Source organism: Thermobia domestica, chromosome 12, assembly GCF_964235325.1.
Source record: "Thermobia domestica chromosome 12, izTheDome1.hap1.1, whole genome shotgun sequence".
Classification (NCBI taxonomy): Eukaryota; Metazoa; Arthropoda; class Insecta; order Zygentoma; family Lepismatidae; genus Thermobia; species Thermobia domestica.
The window spans coordinates 6,434,816-6,456,839 of record NC_137465.1 but is presented as its reverse complement, the minus strand read 5'-3'; the positions used below and the strand labels follow the sequence as shown (position 1 = coordinate 6,456,839).

At 36.3% G+C, this 22,024-nt stretch overlaps 1 protein-coding gene across 3 annotated transcripts in view; it reads right to left on the bottom strand.

Moving 5' to 3' along the window:
- The window catches only part of LOC145666313 (hsp70-Hsp90 organising protein-like), an 89,831-nt gene that overhangs the window by 32,696 nt on the left and 35,111 nt on the right, over positions 1–22,024 (bottom strand). The window contains exons 1-2 of one of the 3 annotated variants that reach the window (XM_081733407.1): positions 17,322–17,614; positions 14,353–14,427 (exon numbers count right to left, since the gene is read on the bottom strand). The exons of 1 other annotated variant lie outside the window; for it this stretch is intronic. In XM_081733407.1, coding sequence (XP_081589533.1) covers positions 14,353–14,403 — 51 coding nt within the window. In that variant the 5' untranslated portion in view covers positions 14,404–14,427; positions 17,322–17,614. Of the gene's footprint in view, positions 1–14,352; positions 14,428–17,321; positions 17,615–22,024 lie in introns of those variants that run through there. One more of the 3 variants, XM_081733408.1, reaches the window with a different exon arrangement.

Genomic DNA, 22,024 nt, shown 5'->3' with positions numbered 1-22,024 from the left:
TACTCTCTGGACATTGCACCGTCCCATTATCACCTGTTTCATTCCTTGGACAATCACCTTAAAGGACGTCAGTTCAAATCCCTAGTAGAGGTGCAATATGCACTTGATACCTTAGCCTCACGGTCCAGCAAGTTCTACCGCGATGGAATCCATGGCCTTCCATAACGTTGGCAGAAGATTGTCGACGCTGATGGGGATACTTTCGATCTTCCAGGGTACGTCTTAGGTGACATATCAATGTTCGAAGGTGGTGGGTGAAAAAGCGACAGAACTTTCTTGGTTTCCTTTATAGCTCCTGTTGCGCACACGAGTATATTATGATCGATTGAAACTACAGTATGACTAAGACGATGCTGACAGACAAAGGCTATATAATTCTAAAACTAAACTATTCTTCATCAGAAGCTTTGGGTGCCGGCTAGGAGGTAAAAACGGAACTTTTTGTATTTTCTCTCTTAATACTATGTTACATCGTTGGGTTGCGTTGTTAACGGTGTGTGTGAAATAAGATCCTACAAAAAAAAAAAAAAAGTATGGTTAAAACATTTTTAAAATGTCCAAGACTGATTTCTTTTATTTCTTAAGGAAAACAGAAGAAATGGGTAAAACACGAAAAACGTACGAGAAGAACGTAAGATGTCGCAACCCAAATAAAGCTGTAGGTCTGGTGCTTTATAACCCCACTGTTGCATAAAGCCATTTATAACTCCATTGTTGCATAAGGTTCTTTATATCATCATCGTTGTATACGATCCTTAATAATCCCATTGTTGCATAAAGTCCTTTATAATAACATTGTTGTATAAGGCCCTTTGAAACCCCATTCTTGTATAAGATCCTTTATAACTTTGGCGTGGGAGACCCAGGTTTGGTTCCCGGCGGGAGCTAATGTGATTCGGATTCCACGTTAATCAGTAGGTCCACGTCTCATATAGCCTCGCTGCTGAAAGGGACGCTAAACTAAAAATCAATTAATCAAGATCCTTATAACTCCGCTGTTGTGCAAGGTCCTTTATAACCCCACTGTTACATAAGGTCCTTTAAAACCCATTATTGCATAAGATCCTTTATAACCCCATTGTTGCATAAGAGTGTTAAGATCAAACAAACCTATTTCTATCCGCACGTAATTAAATATATAAAACAAGTCTATTTAAAAAATCTTTATTTAAAATGCCATGCCAATGCTGCCTTGGTGCCTATTGCAATCCAGTAAGTAGCTAATCGGACGCCATCAGAAGCACATTTAATCAAGAATTCATGCCAGTAGAATGGTTACAGTAGTTGTCTTCCGCAAGGGGTAATGGGGGGATTAGATACGTAGGTAAATGGATGATGGTTAATGCAGATAGCAAGGAAATTAAAACTTCGCTACTAAGGAAACATCTATTTGTTGGTAATTAGTGCCCCTTACAGATGATACAAATGTGCAAGGATGAAATCCAAATATAACTAACTGAAACATACATACCCAATAAAATACCTTTTTGGGTAAATATCTGCATATTTGCCTGCTGAAATAGATATCCACGTATTTTCTACCAGTAGATACGAATACTTTACTCTGAAATAGTGTTTAAATATGTTTCATGATTTTTTTTTTTTTTAAACAGATAGATGGAGAATTTAGGTGCTGTAGGAGCATAGGTGATTACTCATACGCATCAAAAGTAGTAGTAAGAGTTTCGGCAACAGAGAAAGCTTAACAGTACGTGCATTTAAGATATAAGCTAGGTTTGAAGAATGGTAACTACTGGAATGGTTAAAAAAAAAAAAAAAAAAAGTTATCTATGTGATGGGATATTGGAAGCTAAGTAACATCGAATATAGGACAGGTTTACATCTGCAGGGCGGGTACAAAGTCCTGTCATTCCCTCCTCCTTTTAAAGTATAAAATAATCAAACTATGTAAACTGTGATTATATAACCGGTAAATATATATGATGGGATTACAATGTATTTTTTTTCTTATTTAAGGCATAAATAATGTTTAATAAAAATGACTACACATTAAAGAACGCATCGTCACAAGCACTTGGGTTCACGAGAGGCCCAGAACAGGAAAAACGTTGAAACAGATGCGTATGGATTTTCTGTTAGGATTCGGACGAGAACCCCTCTACACAGAATACTCTCGTGTTGGTTCAAGAATATTTTAATAAGATGTTTACAAAACGCTGGAATGGCCGTGGATTGCCTTTATCGCTCGCTTCTTTACTGGGCACTTCGAAGGCCGGACTTAACGATTTGTGACATTTCGCTCTAGAGATTCATTACGAATACTGTTGCATCACAAAGTTATGCTATGACTAATTGTTTTAAAAGAAGTTGTGAGATATGCTTTCAGATGGGTTGCGATTCCAGCGAATGCTGAGAAGAACGTCCCACAGAACCTGGCGACGTATTATTTTATGTTCGAAGCACGATGCAGTTCATAGGGCCTAGTGATGTGTTGGACATTAAAGAAACAGGTGACCATTACACATAAAACTCAATCAATTGTGGGGCCGCGGTGGCTCAGTGGTAGAGCGTTCACCTCTGGTGCTTGGGGTCCCGGGTTCGATCCCAGCCCCCGCCAAGTGAACTTTGTGGTGGACAAACACCGTGTGCGTGGGTTTTCTCGGGGTTCTCCCGTTTCCTCCCACTTTCTTCAATCCACCATTTCATTCATTACTCATCATCACCGTCTCCTTTAGCCTAACCGGCATAACCGTGGGACGTAAACTCAAGGATTTCATTTCATTTTTCATTTTTAACCAACTGTGTGTACGGCCAGTCTTTCCTTTAGACAGTTCATTCATTATTTCGATTCAGTGATTTAGTTCAGTTCGTCCCTGCTTTTTGAACGATTCTGTTCCATTCACTACTCAGAGTTATTTTGTAGCACAGAGTAGAGAAGTCACGTGTTTTTCCTATCAGCTTGTACGTACTCCCATGCGCAAAAAATATTGCGCGTATACTGTAACTCACAATTTTTCGCAATTATTCCATTTTCCATATGTTTATTGGTAAAATTCAGTTATTAGTACGTAGAGATAATAGAAAGCAATCCATCTAAGGAGATATTTCCAAAAAATATAATAAAATAATAAAAATATAAGCAAAAAACAAAATTATGTTCGGTTTTGTGTATACTGGCAATAATGTTTTCGAGGGAATTTTTGGAGTAGCACAGCACGATTGCAGAGGGAATAACAAGATTAGTAGGAGAAGACCTGAACCAAGGAATGGAAATTGGAGTAAAATATTGCATTTGTTGGCTTAAATCTAGGGTGTAAATTGTCTGCCAAATATAAATTAGCTTCTGTAAGCAAGATGTTATGCGAAAATATATAAACAAAGATAAAAACTGTTGTCTTAAGTTTGGAAGTGACATGCTCTATAGCCATGAGCATTTATTTCTTAAGAAAAAGATAGGCAACAAAAGAAGATCTGTGTGGTCAAGTGGGTAGTGTGACGGACTAGTAATTGTTATATTGTTTTGACACCAGATCGAATCCCATCCGGTCCTGTTCAATTTTTTTTCTTTACAAAACATTGTAGAAAGTGTATAATTTTTATGTTAATAAGAAACGAAATAATATAATAATGAAATAACTTTTTGTTTTTCTGATGACGTATTTTTTCAGAATTAGCTTACTATTTATTACTAATAGCGATTGTTTTTAGTTTATGGTATGGTATGCTTAACCGTTCCCTCTCCGTTTTTACACAGCTTCAACTCACTGCGAGTGTCTGTGAGTCAGGAACAGGAAAAAACAAAACAAGAGCAACCTGCAGCTTTACACACAGCGTGAGGAACACAGTCACAGCGATAGCTCGTTGTCATGAAGAAAAAAAACTGTTCTAGTGTTTCTGTGTGTGTGTTTCTTTTTAAAGTATTGACTCTCTCTCTCTCTCTCCTTTTGTTTCATATCCACAAGTGCAACGAATGCAAGTCTGTGTGAAAAAAAAAATCAAGAGTGCTTTCTTTAAACAAAACTAAATTTTACAGCTCTCTTTGTGAGGAACGCGAATGCTTCCAAAAGATGCCATGAATATTAACTATAATCGTACCGAATTATACAGTAGCATGAAAAATTGATAATAAAATGATGTAACATGCATAAGCTTTTTTTCTAGAGTAACCACACATTAAACATAACAAATTAAATTTTTGGAATTACAAATTATCACAGTACGTGTCGGTGTAGGCCTATTCGTTTTCACATTCGAGCGACGAAGGAAGAAAGTGTGGTGATAGTTATAAAAACCGAATACTAGATTTCAATAAATTCAAGTTACATGGCTCCTACATATCGAAAAAAATGATTTTTCGATGTCTGTCCATCTATTTGTCTCTCGGTTCATCACGCTTTTACACGCACTCAAATAGAGGCCATACTGTTAAACGTATCTGCACCGAATTCTAGACATAACGTTTTAATAACATAATATCTTTCGAATTTTATGTCCTTCGACACCTAAAAGCAAGGGTAATTTACTCAGTGGTGCCCACCCCCCCTTATGTCCATGACGCACCCCCCCCCCCAACTGTCTATCCGTAGGTGTTCTTCCATGAGAAAATCTTCTTTTCGATTAATTTTACCCCCCCCATCAAACATATTTATATAGATTTTTAACCCCCCCCAAATATTTCAATGACGCAGTTTGCGTCATAGCCCCCCCTTGTGGGCACCCCTGATTTACTGAAGGATTTAAATTTAAAATAATTCAATTTTCTCAAATAAAAAAAAAGCTGTGACGATTATATTTACTTTTGATAAATATATATTTTATTAACAAATCTCCACCACATATGAATAATTTTTCTGAAAAAATATATATGGTGTAATTTACTGTATGGTATGCGTTCTTTTTGCACAATTTTCTCAACCACATTTCATAAATAAACGTATCATTAATTACCTAACAATATGACAACTCGTTCGAAGGAGTAGCTTAATCTTAGGGTGAGCTTTCCCCCGATGGTTTTCCCATTAACGCCTCAGGCAATTTTGTTCATATTTCGTAAAGAAATATTTCATTAATAAACTAACATAGAGCATAAATAGTTTATTCCGATAACATACAGAAGAAGTGGTTTTCTCAAGGGTTGATTTTTTTTTTTTTTTGACAACTGTCTCAGTAATAACTGAGACAAATTTGTTCTAATTTCAGTAAAAATATTTTCTGTAATAATCTTACAATATGGTATAACTCGCTTGTTCCGAAAAGAAAAATCCAAAAGAGATAGTTTACTTTGACAGTGAAATTTTTCCCGACGATTTGCTTAAAAATTACTCGATATACTGTCAAAAGTACAGATAGAAGAGTTTACCTTTGGGGGTAAGCTTTTCCCGATGACCTTCCTAAAAACAACTCAGGAGATGTTTGTTGTTCATATTTTATAAATACGTGTTACATAAATAACCTAGCTATATGGTATAATTCCCTCATCCGGAAAATCTAGAAATGGTATATTACTTTTGACAGTAAGTTTTACCCTGCGATTTTCTCAAGAACCACTCAGGCGATTGTGTTCGTATTTCATAAATAAATGTTTTATGAAAACACTAACAATATAGCATAGCTCGTTTGTACTGAAAAGATCCACAAGGGATAATTTATTCTTGGGGATGACTTTTTGCATAATTTTCTCAGAAATTACTCAGACGCTTTTGCTTATAGTTCACATACAATTATATCCTTTATAATTCTAATATATGAATCAAGTTATTTCTAACGGAAATATGACCAATGGGTACTTTACTTTTGGGCCTGAAGTTTCTTCTAGCAAAGTTTTCCAAAACATTATTTTATTCGCAATTTCCCAAATAAATGTTTCAATAACAGTTGCAGCCTAACGTAAGTCAGTGTAAAAAATTCGAGCGAGAAAGTACAGTGCGTTTACTCCGTACCCTTTCTTAAATATATTTTTAAATGTTACACCTAATCACAATTTTCCGAACAAAATCGAAACTTCTTTTTAAATGTGCCTTGTTGTGGTCAAATGGTTCAAGTGCATTGGTTCTGGATTAGATTTCCAGTGAGAGCTCGTGTATCTTCATCCAAGAGATGTGACACGTCGGTGCAAAGAAGAAAGTGTTTAAATAAGCCTAACCAAGCTAATCAACAAAAGAAATAATACAAGTTACGAAATTATCGTAGAAACGTTGTTAATATTAGATAGGTTCGACTGGAATGTCCAAACAATTGTCAATTCGAAAGGTCTTTGTTTTCGTCCGGCGGGAGCTCATGTGGTTCGGATTTCACGTTAATCAGTAGGTCCACGTCTCATATAGCCTCGCTGCTGAAAGGGACGATAAACTCAAAACCACATCACACATCTTTGTTTTCGACTTTGTTTTAGCTCATAAATGTCTCAGTCATAAGCTCTTTAGTGGTTAGCGTACGCGCCTGTGGCGTGGAAGACCCGGCTTCGATTCCTGGCGAGAGCTCACGTGGTTCGGAGTCCACGTTAATCAGTAGGCCGACATCTCATATAGCTTCGTTGCTGAACCAGACGTTAAACTCAAACTCAATGTCTTTGTTCATAAATGTCTTTGTGTATGGTTTTGCATATACGTGGCATGGACATTAAATTTGGATTTCTACGCCATATGTATCTAATTACATACACACCTATAGAACGAACACAACAAACTTGGAATATCTACATTGTTTGCTTATGGAAAATAATCACGCTCTACTGTACAGGACAGCCGTGTGTATGGAATTCCATACACATGGCAATCAACGTATTAAGAAATGTATAATAATAAGAATTATTATTATTATTATTATTATTAATAAACAGAAAACGATACGATCACTTACACAATTTATAAATATAAGTTAACATTTAATAAGCATATAACTGCAATGGAATTAAGTTGTTTCTCTCTCTCCCTGAACGCTACAGCGCTTATTGTTCTAAGGCGTAGAAGAGAACTTGTGGCACCCACGATTTGGGGCGGTGTGTGGTCACAACTTGGTATCCCTTTGTTGTTAGTCCTAGCTTTCTAGACGGATGCAGTTATTACCGGTAGAATATACAAGCAAATAGACTTTTGTATTACTATTAAAGTAAATAATTACACTCATTCCTTCAATGTGATACTTGTGGTTGCTTAACCGTATACAGACAGCTGATCCATGAAAAAATCGTTAATAATAATAATAATAATAATAATAATAATAATAATAATAATAATAATAAATAACAGGAACTCGACAAATATTCTTGCAAATAATAGGAAAAAGTTTGCGTCACACTGTTCACTTTGCTGGACACACCAGTGTGGCGCGTTATACCGATTGTGGCACACTGGAATATAGGGTATGTTTTTTTTTTCAACTATTCCAACTGCTTCAATTGAAATGGATCTATAATAATAAGAGAATGAATTTAGTCTTCTTGCCCTTCAATTTAGAAATAAGGTTCGCGAGAATTTCATAAAAGAATAATATACTCAGAATTGTATATAGTAGTTTGTTTTATTCGAAATTACATACCGGTACTTCCTGCAACTGTTTTTTGATTGAAATGATTTGAAATGAAATTTTTAAGTTTTACGTCCCACGATTATGCCGGATAGGCTAAAAGAGACAGTGATGATAAGAAATGAATGAAATGGTGGAATGAAAAAAGTGGGATAAAACGGGAGAACCTCGAGAAAACCCACGCACACAGTGTTTGTCCAGCACAAGGTTCACTTGACGCGAGCATAGATCGAACCAAGGACTCCATGCACCAAAGGTGAACGCTCTACCACTGAAATACCGTGGTCTCTGAAATTACTTATGGAACTACCGAGAACTATGCTGTAATATTTGAATGTGCTCCAAGTTTACAATAATTAGTTTAGTTAAATTCATTATTAACAATTAAATAATTGCATTCATTATTAACAGGTAAATGCTGCTGATGCAAAGACTTAAATCTAGCGATACCGCGAGCGTAAGTATTAAACAGAGGGATTTTAAAGAGCCCCCTGAGCTGGGGGCCATGGGCTCCATTGGCTCTGCCCTTAATCCGCTAATGCCTATAGATTATAAATTAAAGGGGACGGGCCGGGTCCGTTCTAAAAATTCCGGCCCGTGCAGACCTCTAGCTCCTGTGTATATGCTATCTGAAAATACAGTAGAGTTTCGCTTATCCGACATAAAACAGGCAGGCAGAACGCCGGATAATATGGATGTGTTAAGGAAAGACCTATAAAAAGTCAAACTATGATATAATTTTACACATTACGCATCTAATTATCATCTTTGCAAGAAACAAATATAATGCATTGACTCAGTGATATCCAGCGTGAGGTCCTGGAAGCTGTCCCTTACCAAACCTCAAGCACTTTTTAATAAACCTACTTTTTCCCTTTTGAGGTTTTTTTTTTATGTCAGATTACTTTGAGTCAGTGTCCAAACTGTGGACAATGCGTTGTTGTTATAATTCTAACAAGTAACACTTCCCAAGTGTAACACTCCGATTTTGATAAAATTTGGCAGGTAGATACTATACATAAAATAAACAAATAAGTGCTTTTTTATTTTTTATTTTATTTTATTTATTTATTTATTTTTTTTTTGCTGAAAAACGGTTTTAGGGGGCAAAAGCCCTCACCCAAAATTTGAAATTTGACGCTCGAAAGGCAAAAACAAGTGGACCAAAGTGAACGAAATTGTGAACAGATATTGCGGACATAAAATTAGGGAATACGTGTTTTGTATTTTCCTGGAAAAAACGGTTAGGTGGGGCACAGATCCCTCCAAACCTTTGATCATGAAATATCAAAAGTGCTAATAACAGTATGTCAGAAGTGCCTAAATTTACATGAAGAATTGGAACAAAACTTTGTGTTAGGACAATAAGCAAAAAATAAACAAATTCAGCTTTTTTATTTCCTGCGAAAAAACGGTTTTAGAGGACAAAAGGTCCCCCCCCCCCATGAATTTTGAAATTTGACGCAAGAAAGGCAAGAAAAAATGTACCGAACTGAATGAAATTGTTCACAAATGTTGTAGAGGTAAGATGAGGAAATACGTGCTTCTATTTTCCTGAAAAAAGAAAAAAACCTTTTGAGTGGACCGAGGCGTTGAGTGTCGGAAGGATTAGACCGAAGTGAATGAAATTGTCTGTAGATATTGGATATGAAAAATAAAGCCTCTCGTGTTTCACAAGTGTCTCCATCAGATTTCTTCAAATTTGGCAGATCAACAACAAGCACAAACAGTATAGCGTATTTTGTAATATTTCACGAGGCAACTTTAACCCTTACAATGTTTTTCCGCATAAACAAAAACACGTGCCGATTAATTTCCTGTTTGCTGTTGATGTGCCAAAATTGATAGGGACATCTTTAAAACACGAAAGTCCTTATTTTACATACAGTCTATACAATATCTACACACAATTTCATTTGCTTCGGTCCACTCCTTCCTGCACTTTTACGGTAATATTAACTTTTTTTTGGAGGGGCTCTAGGCCCCAGCACTGTTTTTTCATACAAATTAAAATGCATTTCATTTATTGTTTTGCAAATTGTCCCTATACGAAGTTTCGTTGCAATTCTCCATACTCTTTAGGAACTTCTGACGTATACATACTTATTTGCACTTTTGATATTTCCTAATCAACAGCTTAGAAGGTCCGAGCCCCACTCAATCGGTTTTTCCAGGAAAATACGAAACACAATTACCTCAATTTACGTCTAGAATATCTGTGCACGATTTCAAAATTTGGGGGGGGGGGGGAATTCTGCCCCTAAAACCAATTTTTCGCAGAAAATAAACCTTTTTTTTGCGTATTGTCCCTACACAATGTGTCGTTCCAATTCTTCATGTCCTTTAAGCACTTCTGACATTGTTTTGGAGGGGTCTGTGTCCCACCGAAACGTTTTTTTTTTTTTTTTTTTTTTCAGGAAAATACGGAACCCATACTCCCTCATTTTTCGTCTACAATATCTGTGCACAATTTCATTCATTTCGGTTCACTTCTTCTTGCCTTTCGGGCGTCAACTTTCATCATTTTGGATAGGGGATTTTGTCCCCTAAAACAGGCATTCGTTTAGTTTTTGCGTATTGTCCATACACAAAGTGTCATCGGAATGCTTCGTCCTTTACACACATCAGACATATTGTTACTAGCACTTTTGATATTTCATGATCAAAGGTTTGGAGGGGTCTGCGTCCCACCTAACCGTTTTTTCCAGGAAAATACAAAACACGTATTCCTTCATTTTACGTCTGCCATATCTGTGCACAATTTCGTACACTTTGGTCCACTTGTTTTTGTCTTTCGGGCGTCAACTTTCAAAAATCGGAGTGTTACACTTGGGAAGTGTTACTTGTAAGAATATACCGTAATGCCATTGATACCAGGTGGAATTAAAGAACACTTTTAAATGGGATTACAATTTCGTTTCCAGTCTGTTTATAACATTACTGTATTAGAACGATACACTCATTGCCATTTGCTATTTTTGTTATGTGATATACGTAGCAGACAGTTTTCCTTACATGTCTCTAGAAAATATTTTTTGATTTCGTGTGAGTTAGAATTAAGTTTGACCGGTTCATAAATGACAAGTAAGAAACGTTTAAGAGAAATACAGAACTGTTGCATTATTATTATTATTATTATTATTATTATTGATATTTTTGAAACATTAGAATTACGTGCTTACGAGGATTCGTGTTGGGCCCCCTCCGAAAAGAAAAGCTGGATATGTGCCTGCACTGAATGATAGACGTATGAGTCAAGGTATAGACGAGCGTGCTAGGCGATCGAGTCCGGAGCATCAAAAACAGACTAAGACCACAACTTGCAGTTCTTCTTGCCGATTGATGCTGCTTTTTACCTGCTATGATATGTCGGATAATAATGTGAAATAAAGAAGGTCAAGACCATGGCGTATTGGTGTTTCATGCACCTAAACCTGTAAAATATTTGTGCCGAAAACATCTTTCACTCACTAGATCATCTTTCATCATTGAGGGTATGATCGCTCATCTTGCCTCATAAAGTATAGTCTTATAAAGAATACATATAGCACAATAAAAACCTTAAGACCAAATTCAATGATTTTCTACAGTTTTCTTTTTTAATAACGGGAAACTTATTCATTTCATCACGATAAATCACGTTTGATACTAAGATGTCTGTTTCTGACTATATATATTTTTCATACTTTATTGGAGATATTTTTTTTTTCAAGAAAAGACGATGATAAAGGAAGCTATACAACACCATAAACTGAAAGCAATCGGTATTACTAATAGTACACTAATTCTAAATAAATACGTCATCAGAGGAAACAAAAAGTTATTTCATTATTATATTATTTCGTTTCTTATTAACATAAAAATTATACACTTTCTACAATGTTTTGTACAGAAAAAAAATTGAACAGGACCGGATGGGATTCGATCTGGTGTCAAAACAATATAACAATTACTAATCCGTCACACTACCCACTTGACCACACAGGTTTTCTTTTGTTGCCTATCTTTTTCTTAAGAAATAAATGCTCATGGCTATAGAGCATGTCACTTCCAAACTTAAGACAACAGTTTTTATCTTTGTTTATATATTTTCGCATAACATCTTGCTTACAGAAGCTAATTTATATTTGGCAGACAATTTACACCCTAGATTTAAGGCAGTAAATGCAATATTTTACTCCAATTTCCATTCCTTGGTTCAGGTCTTCTTCTACTAATCTTGTTATTCCCTCTGCAATCGTGCTGTGCTACTCCAAAAATTCCCTCGAAAACATTATTGCCAGTATACACAAAACCGAACATAATTTTGTTTTTTGCTTATATTTTTATTATTTTATTATATTTTTTGGAAATATCTCCTTAGATGGATTGCTTTCTATTATCTCCACTTACTAATAACTAAATTTTACCCATAAACATATGGAAAATGAAATAATTGGGAAAATCGTGAGTTACAGTATACGCGCAATTTTTTTTGCGCATGGGAGTACCTTTCAGTAATCATTGGTCAGGCGGTGTGTGGCGCGCAATGGAATACCGTGTTTGAAACTGGAAAGTATTTTTAATGTATAACGTTATACCCGGTGAGCTATTTTCTGAGGAATATCTCTGTATTTAAGTTATACACATGGTTCTGCAATTACCTAATTACATATGGAAAAGAAAATTTTGTAGCGATGTCAGTGTTAGTGAGAAGTATGTAATAATTATGAGGCATGGTTTGTATTCATATTTTTTTATGTATGTAGTTCTGTTTTAAATATATTTTTAAAATTTTTTACATAGAGTAACAGTTCGTCAGCAGGTTCCACCATGATTTCTCACTCAACTCAGTTTCGGAGGAACTGTTTCCTCGGAACATTAAAGGAACTGTTGCGAAGAATCAGTTTCTTTGGAATCGGAATCATTGAACGAATCGAAAATGAATGAATTACTGAAAAGAAAAAAATGCCGTGTGTACATCTATAGTTATAGATCTAATTAAACGGAGGGTTGAGTTGAGTTTAACTTCCCTTTCAGTAGCGAGGCTATATGTGACATGGATCTACTGATTAACGTGGAATCCGTACATGAGCTCCCACCGAGAATCGAAGCCGGGCCTCCCACGCCAAAGTGCGTAAGCTAAACGATTAGCCACGAAGGAGTTCATCAGAATGGGGGTGGCGATAACAGACTTTGTGCCCTCTTTGTAGGTTTCTGTCATTTCTTTGGTGTAGAGGGAGTGTTTTGGAAAATAAGTTACAAAATACTATCTAAAACTATATACTGACCAACCCCGAACACAGAACTTACGACAGGGGGATGCCTATGATTAAGCTTGGTAACAATATATGAGCAGCTCAGGCGAACATAACGGTAAGCGCAAATTCCAGTGAAATTGCATTATTAAGTGGAATGGGTTATGATCGAACCACAGAAGAGTATGCCGGTAGTTTTATTTCGGAAATATACCTACAGATGGCATGAGAAGCTTGCTTGGTCTGTGTCACTGTATTGGGTTACATGGGAATCGTCAACCTTATTTTCCAGTTTGCTCGAAAAGTTAGAAAATGTGCATACCATTATGTTTCCCCTCAGTCGCTTACTTATACATCTTTACTTACTGCTCTTCATTCGCACTCTAATATTTGTACATACATAACTTGCGGCACTACGTCGAAACCTTCCGATAAACAAACACCTTATACTGAAATAGACTCACATTAACGTTGCAAGTTGTTTAAATTACGGATTCGAAACCGACGATTCGGACAAGGAAATTATCCACTTCTTTTTATATCCCAACATTTTCTATACTTGATTTTAATTACGTTTTATCCCTTGGCCAAGATGAAATACGTAACTTTTGGTAATACTATCATGAAAGAAAGATAACTGAATCTGGTTAACGCAACATTTTGAAAAATTTTATATAGGAAATAACACATTTTGCATAGAAAGCCACGTTTATAAGTACAGATTTCTGCTGGCGGCTGCTTTAAAGGGTAAGGAGTGGTAACATTTTACAACGCTGGTATGGTCAGTTATACTATTTAATTACAATGTACAGCTTGCTTAGTGACTACCTAAGTATATTTTTCGCACATTTCGCTTTGCGTACCTGCTCCTATAGAGGAACCCTCGCAAAGACTCTCCAGCTTCCTCTGACCTGACTCACAAGATGCAAAAAGTAATTTGTAGTCACAACTTAGCACACGCTGATGCGCGAATTTTGTACATGTCTAATTTACGCTCATATTAACCATTGCTGGCTTCCTTAACTTCACCTTTACGACGTAGTGTATTATCGTGTCGCCTACTGCAAGTATTTCGATGATTAGTGAAATAACTTGGAGTAGTGTTCTTAAATTTAATCTGCACATAACCACTTCTGTACTCAAGCTTAATGAATTTGATTTACAAGAATTCATTTCGATTCGCGTTTTAATAGCAAGGTGAAGGTGTAGTTTTGGCGCACGACATTTTAGAAAATTTACAAGTAAAATTCAATACTTTGCATGAAAAGACATTTTTATAAGGAACAAATTTCTGCAAGCAACAGAATTAAAAAAGTAATACAGCTGTATTTTAGGTTTGCAAAGGTACGGTTACTAGTCTAAAATCATTACGGAAACAGTATACATGAGAACCCCCTGATCTGCGTTTCTTCTGTGTTCTATTACCACTTCTACATGAAATACCATAAATTCTCTACGTAGTGCAATAGTAAATCTCCTCATAAACAGAAGGATTTAAATAAAAATTGGAAATTATATTAGTACACCCAGAGAAACCTCACGGGGGATCCCTCAGGGCAGTAAATTAAGCCCCACGCTATTTAATATATACATTCTAGATTTAATTAATACTCTAAGTCAAGAAACACACCTCCAATTCAATATCTTTGCAGATGACCTGGTTATTTTCGTCAAAACACATGACATCCAATCAGGTCTCCAACACCTGCAAAAGGGACTTAAAATCTTAACTAACTGGAGTGATCAAAATGGTCTTTCGATAAATTGGCAGAAATCCAGTCTCATTAATTTTACACGAAAGAAACATAATCCTCCCATTCATCTTCAATTAAAAGATACTATTATTAAACAAACACATCATATCAAATATTTAGGTTTACATTTACATGAAAAGCTAAAATGGAAACTTCATATAGAACATCTTAACAATGAGGCCTCAAAATTCTTTAAACTATTTATTGGCCTAAATTCCAAAAAATGGGGTGTCCACCCATCAATTTTGTACACAATTTATAAACAGTGTTTAGAAACGAAATTAATGTATGGTTCGATTTTTTATCCCCCATACCACAACATAATATTAACTCGTTAACTGACATTCAGTATAAAGGTCTTAAATTAATTTTCTCACAACCAAGTTTCTGTCCAAAAAATGCATTACTAGAAGAGGCCAACACCATCCCAATAGATTTACAAATAAGGCAACAAGCCTATAAGTTTATTCTTTCACGACTTGCAGTAACAGGATTACCGATCATAGAAAAGCTACAACAGATGGTAAATGATAACGAATCAAAAAATTTACCATATTATAAAAGGCTCCCGTGGATTTATGAGGCCTTTATGGATTTAAGACATCTACAAGATCAAATATCAAAAGTACCGTTATTACCCTGCTTCTGTGTTTCATACAACACTGTCTCATCAAGAATAGCACCCATTATCCCGTGGTATCCTACCAAATTATTGCATGATCTTTCATCCAAGATAGTACCAGCAATTTGGCAAGCATACATTGACAGACTTCCAGCAAATACTATGATAATCTGTACTGACGGTTCAAAAACTCAAAACATGGTGGGTGCAGCTATTTACATACCACAAGAACAAAAAACTATACAATATAAACTCCCGGCATACACATCTATTTATGAAGCAGAAACATTTGCTATCAGGCAAGCCTTACTTTATGTAAAATCGAACCGATTTAATAAAGCTTGTATTTGCTCTGATGCTCTTAGTGTTTTGCACAGCTTATCCTCCATACATTGGAATAAACAATCGACTTGGCTTCAATTACAAATTAAAAGTATCATGCTCTCCTTCAACTCTGATGGAGTAGAAATTCAATTTATATACACGAAAGCTCATAATAACATAATTTTTAATGAACTAACTGATACAGCATCCAAACTGGCAGCTCGAGACGGCTTATCTGCAAACATAAAACTCCCATACCACAATTTTATGCCTATTATCAAAGAAAAATTTAAAATGTACTTAGATTAATATAGACAAAAAATCAGGATGGGGCCCGGTATATATTATTGGAACATTACAGACACACAAATTACTAAACCGTGGGATCAAATTAAACACTGGAAACGCTCAGAAATAATAAATCTTTTTAAGCTTCGGCTACATACGGAACTTATCCCAGCTCAATTATATAAAATCAATAAAAAAGACACCCCTGAATGTTGGTGTGGGAATGAAAAGGGCGATATAGATCATATTAACTTTAACTGCTCTTCCACCAATAAACATAGAAACATTCTAATTGATGTAATCACGAAATATCAAGGAATTGGCCCCCATAAGATTCAAAATCTTTTGTCATCAAATAATGCAAAAATCAATAAGCTATAATATCTTTCTTACAAACTAATAATGTCAATATATATATATATAAAGATTGAAAAGATTGGAAACTACAATAAAAACATGTAAATTTAATCTTTATGTATATTGTACTTGGTGTAAATTTCAATCCGGTGAAAAAAAAAATAAAAGTATCATTTTGCAATTGGTGACAATCCTATAACTAGGTATAACAATTTAATATAATTATTTCACCGGATACTTAACAAGTGTGGAAATTTTGATCAACTTAGTGAAAGCAACTATCTAGTGTTGTTGGCGAGACGGATTTAACATCTGCGCCAGTATAAAACACCTCTTTGGAGGTGAACTTCAAGACTTCAAGACTAGTAAGAAGTATCCATGTGCACAAGACATGCGATATGCGTTAAATTCCCCCTCCCCCACATACACACATAGTCATAGATAAAGTACAAGGGCACTACACATGCAGATATAAAGTACATACAGGTACGTTCTTTTTTATTTTCGTATCCGTCGATAAGTAAATAAAAGTCGCTTTGTTACCCCCTTTGTAAGTTCGTACATACTCAATGAATAATCCCTAAAAGTATGAGCGTTCTGCTCCTTCGGGAACTGATGCAGCTTCATGTATACTATATCCTTTTCGTACAATATACACAACGTGTATTTTATGTTTACAATTGGAGCGTTTCTAGCATAAAACCATGACAAGGGTTATTTAAATTCATATCATTGCCAAAACCCATTCCTTTCCACTACCTTCGCATAAGCGCATACCTGCCATCGCTGACAAACCTACTCCCTTCGTACGCTCCTCCACCAACTTTGCCCTGTTCTTACATGTTAGATATCATTCGTGCTTTGTAGTCCATCTAGCACAGGTTGGTTTGCTTTTTGTACTAGCTTTTACACTACAAATCCCAAAGCCGTACTTATATGCAAATCGTAAAAGAATTGTAATTTCCCGACAATTACTTCTGGTGGTTCCCTTGAATATTACCTATGCCAAGTGAGACATTTGCATGTCGCAAAGTGGAAACCTTTTAGAGACAATAATAAATAAATTAATGAATTATAATTTTTCAAGAATTCTTTATAGTGGTGCGCTACAAGTATACCCGTACGAGTAGCAATTCGCATGTGAACAGAACTTTTGTACAATTTATCACACCAAATTCCTAAAACGTTAAAAAATGTCTCGTCATGCTAAGCACGACAATTTGACATTTCAATCAGAAACGGTAATGCGCTTACCTGTTCTGAAGTTGCCATATTTAAGATTTGCTATTTCCACATTAAGATACTAAATTGTGCTTTTTATTTCAGTTTACAAATCGCAACATTCATATATTTATATATTATCGACATCCATCTTTCGCCGGCATAAAGCACAGATTATTGTCAAGTTGTTCCATTCGAAGCACCTGCATTAACTACTTTGACTGTGGGTGTCATTCCGTACTAGTTTTTCTCAAAACGTTAGCGCAAAGCAACGCAGCGGAAGGCTAACATACACTAGCAGTGGTCGAAATGAGACGGTATGTGGTGGTATGCCATACCACCTCTGGGTTTTCATTAGGACATACCGTCTCTGTTTTTTTCAGTGATCAAGACAATATTTAAAGAGCCGGTTTGTTGAGTCAAAATCATAATAAAACATACCGCCTCTGCATATTTTTCGGTGCGTAATTTCGGTCCGTAAAATGATATCGTAAATTTCGGTCCGTAAGGTGACCCATACACCTAGCGTAAAAATAGGCGTGTAAACGAAGAGAAGCGGTCATTTTTCGCTCTTCCTCTTGCCTGTTGATTGAGCACGCGGTCAATTTCCAGTTTACTCAAGTTGTTTAAACAGTATAGGCCGTATGCAGAGTCGTTTTGACGGTCGAAAATCGTAAAAAAAAAAAAAAAAAAAAAAAAAACCTTTGCTGACTGTTGCCGACCGTCAGAGTCGGCAAAACAGTCGGAAAGGGCTCTGCCGACCCCGTATGCCGGCCTATCTTCGACGGCGGCGCCAGCGAATTTACTGAGCCTTTACGGTTGTTTGCCGACTGCTCGGCAAAGCAACTTTCCGATGACGGTGCCGGCGCATTTAATTCTCATTTCCGACTGTTTGCCGACAGCTCGAAAAGGCTACTTTCTAGTGGCGACGCCGGCGCATTTTATGCGACTTTCCGGCTGTTTGCCGACTACTCGAAAGGACCTCTTTTCGATGTCGACTTCCCGATTCTCCCACAGGAAGCATCCGAACTCTTGCCGCCGTCGAAAAGACGACCCGCTCGGGAGAGTGATACTCCCGGAAGTACATTTTTCGGCGCGCTACTCTAGCCAGCTGTTTTACGCGCTATCCTAGCCAGTTGTTTTAAGTTGGTCACAATGTTTATATCATGAAGTGCAAGGGGAACAAAACGAGCCCTATATCATGGAGTACAAGGGCATAAGTACTACAACTACTTATCTGCACAAAAATAAATAAATCACTTTGTTTAGTATTATTTTCATATTATTTTTATTTAATAAGTGTTAGAAAAATGTAAAAAAAACTTTCCTCGGGCCGGGTTTGAACTCGCGCCAAAAGATACTTTTATTACTAGCATATAGCGCTAGCCCACTCGGCCACGAAAGCCGACAGCAGCAAGCGTTTGATTTCTGCTATTTTAATGCAACGTGGCAAGAAGTGGATAACGCCAACCAATCAGAACTGTTTTTCTCGTTTTTACTTCCCGGAGCATTACTCTCCCGAGCTAGTCCTTTACGCACATGGCAATCAACTGTTGTAATCGTTAATATTATTGTTTTTCTATTTCACAATATGAGTTCATCCGAAGAGGATAAAATAGACATAGCAGCGATATCTGCTCTGCTGACACAAAATCCGCCCTCTCCTCCCCTCCAAAGAAAAAACGAGAGAGAGAAAGAGTAAAGAGGAGCTGACCTGGGAGTGAATTCTTCGCCGCAATAATGCACAGGAAAGCACCGTATATTCAATGGCGAATAATGAAATACTTACAGAAGATCCCCGTTCCTATAAAAAAATCTAGAGAATGGATTATTCAAAATTCCATACGCCATTGAAATTAGTAACTCCGAAAATTCAGCAGCGAGATACGAAAATGGAGGAGTCTGTATCAGCTGAAAAATGGTCTGTAGATCCTTGAACCAGATTGTTGAACTGAAAATCAAATGACTTGTCCAAATATGTAAATGAGGGCAGTTATAGGCGCGGAAAGATAAAGTAAAGAAGAAAGAGCAATTTTCTAGTATAGGTACTGAGTGCATCCGCTCAGCACAGAACCCACAAAAAATGCCCACATAGCCCCTAAAGTAAACTTATACCGCGCCGGGAACCTACGTCATTCCCTACATCCGGAATTCTTGTATTGTGCCAGCATTGTAAAACTGTTCCCTAAAATTTCAAGAAAGCCACATAACACTGGTGACAATTAACTCTCATTATTTCTGTTTTTGGCGCATCACATCTGAATTTTATGTTTACACGTGTAGGATTACTAATCTAAACTTATTACAAGTGCTTTACGACGGATAAAATGAGTGAATTCATATGAAAGATGCCTGTATAGAAACTATTTTCCACCGGCGGTGAATTTCTGCACAGTTTACAGAAGTTGCATTTTGTTTACAAGTGAAACGCTACTAGTTTAAACCATGACAAATGCTATTGAAACTCGTATCATTGTTAAAGCCCACTCGTTTTCACTACCCTCGCTTATGCGTATACCCACCTTCGCTGACGCGCCTGTTCCATTCAGACGTACCCCCTACCCAGTGGCGTATTTAGGGGGGTGGCTTCCGGGCTTAAGCCCCCCCCGAAATCTTACTAAGTATAGTAAAGTAAATGAAATATCTTGCAGAATTTTCACATTTCCAGGCAAAGCCCCCCCGAAAGTTAGCAAAGCCCCTCCCGAAACAAAATCGTAAATACGCCACTGCCCCTACCTAACCCTCGGTCCCTACAGCTTTGCTCTGCTATGACTCGGTTAGTTAGCATTCGTGCTTTTTAGTGGCGACCTAAAGCAGGTTTTGTGTTTTTCTGGCTGTAGTTTTTATTCATGCATCCGGACGCTGTATTTATACGCAAATCGTAAAAGAATTATAATTTTTCAACAATTGCTTATGATACCCTCCTGAATTTTAACTATGCCATGTGGATATTTTCATGTCACCCAGCATAAATTATTTAGAAAACAACAAGAAGGTAATCAGTGAAAGGATTCTAATTTTTGAACAATTATTTCGAGTGGTGCGCCAAAAGTAAACTTGCACGCTTTTTTAAACATGTCACGATTTTTAGTATACAATTTACACAATATACTTAAATAACCTATTTTTATTCTTTTAAAAGATGCAATTACATTTGTTCACACCTGTAGCGTTCGGGCGGATATCTTCACTGCATACCTCCTCTAGGGTCTTTATTCTTACATTTTTTAAAAATAATATAAATTGTGCTACAGAAGGTCATATTTTTCGTATGATTATATTAATACTATTAATGCTTCTCTTGTCCAGGCAGCATTGTTTTGAAATTACAGCGAGAAATAAAGTTGAATGTCGTCAGGCGCAACTCTTTTCTGATTGGTAGTTGTATGGAAGTCCCGAAGAAAATAGAAACGTTTTCTATTTCTTCCAAGTCAGGATCCAAATAAGGACATCAGAAAATTTCAACCTGAACTAGGGGCAAGTTATCTCTCACACGATCGTTAAGTAAGGTTGTGAATTTTAGATCGTGAATCGCAGCCTTACTTCAGTCCAGTCTGAGACAGGCTTAATTTTAAAATTTGGTGTAGATAAGTTGAACGGTATGGCCTCTAGGCGAGTGCATAGAAAAGTGTACCGAACGAACGGACCGGAAGGGCGGGTGTCGAAAAATCACATTTTCGGTATGTAGAGGAACAATGAGTTAAGATATACTTTTGGTTATTAATGAAATATTTATTTGCGAAATTTGAACAAAATCGCCTGTCGTTCGTGAGAATTGTCGGGGAAATAACCTTGACCCCCAAAATAAACTATCCGTTGTAATTGTTTCTCATAGAAAGGACTTATACTAAAATATAGGGTTATTAATGAAATACTTATTTATGAATTATCAATCAAATTGTCCGAGTAATTTTTGAGAAAATCGTGAGGGGAAAATAACTCCCCGAATAAACTATCCCTTGAGGATTCTTTCAGGGACGAGTTATTCCATATTATTAGGTTTTTAATGAAATATTTATTTTTGAGTACGAACAAAATTGCTTGACTCATTTTTGAGAAAACCGTGGAGGAAAAGCACGCCCAAGAGTAAAACGAGTTTTGCCATATTGTTCGGTTATTAACGAAATATTTATTTTTGAAATATGAATAAACTCTTTTGAGTCGCTTTTGAGAAAATCGCCCAGACAACACACTCCACCAAGAATAAACTACTACTCGCATTTTTTTAAGGACAAACGAGTTATGCCATATTGTTAAGTTATTAATGAAATCTTTATTTATGAAATATGAACGAAAACACTTGAGTTAATTCTGAGAAAATCACTGAGAAAAAACTCACCCCCTTAGTATAAACTATCCCTTGTAGATTTTCCTCAGATAAATGCCTTATACCACAAAATAGGGTTGCTAATTAAATATTGATTTATAAAAAAAGAAAGAAAACAAGATCGTTAGAGCCCGTTATGAGAAAATATCTTTTTTCTATTTTCATCGTACAGGAAAGTACCCTTGTTTTGGGAGTAGGAGGGAAATTTTTTTAAAAAAACTATAGGAAATACTATGAAAATCTTAAACTAAAATTTGGTGCAGATAAGTTGAACGGTATGGCCTCTAGGCGAGTGCACAGAATAGTGTAGCGAACGGACACACGAACAGATGGACATGTATCGAAAAATAACTTTTTCGGTGTTAGGGGCTATAATACGTGTAAATTCGTTGAAATCTCAAATTTTATT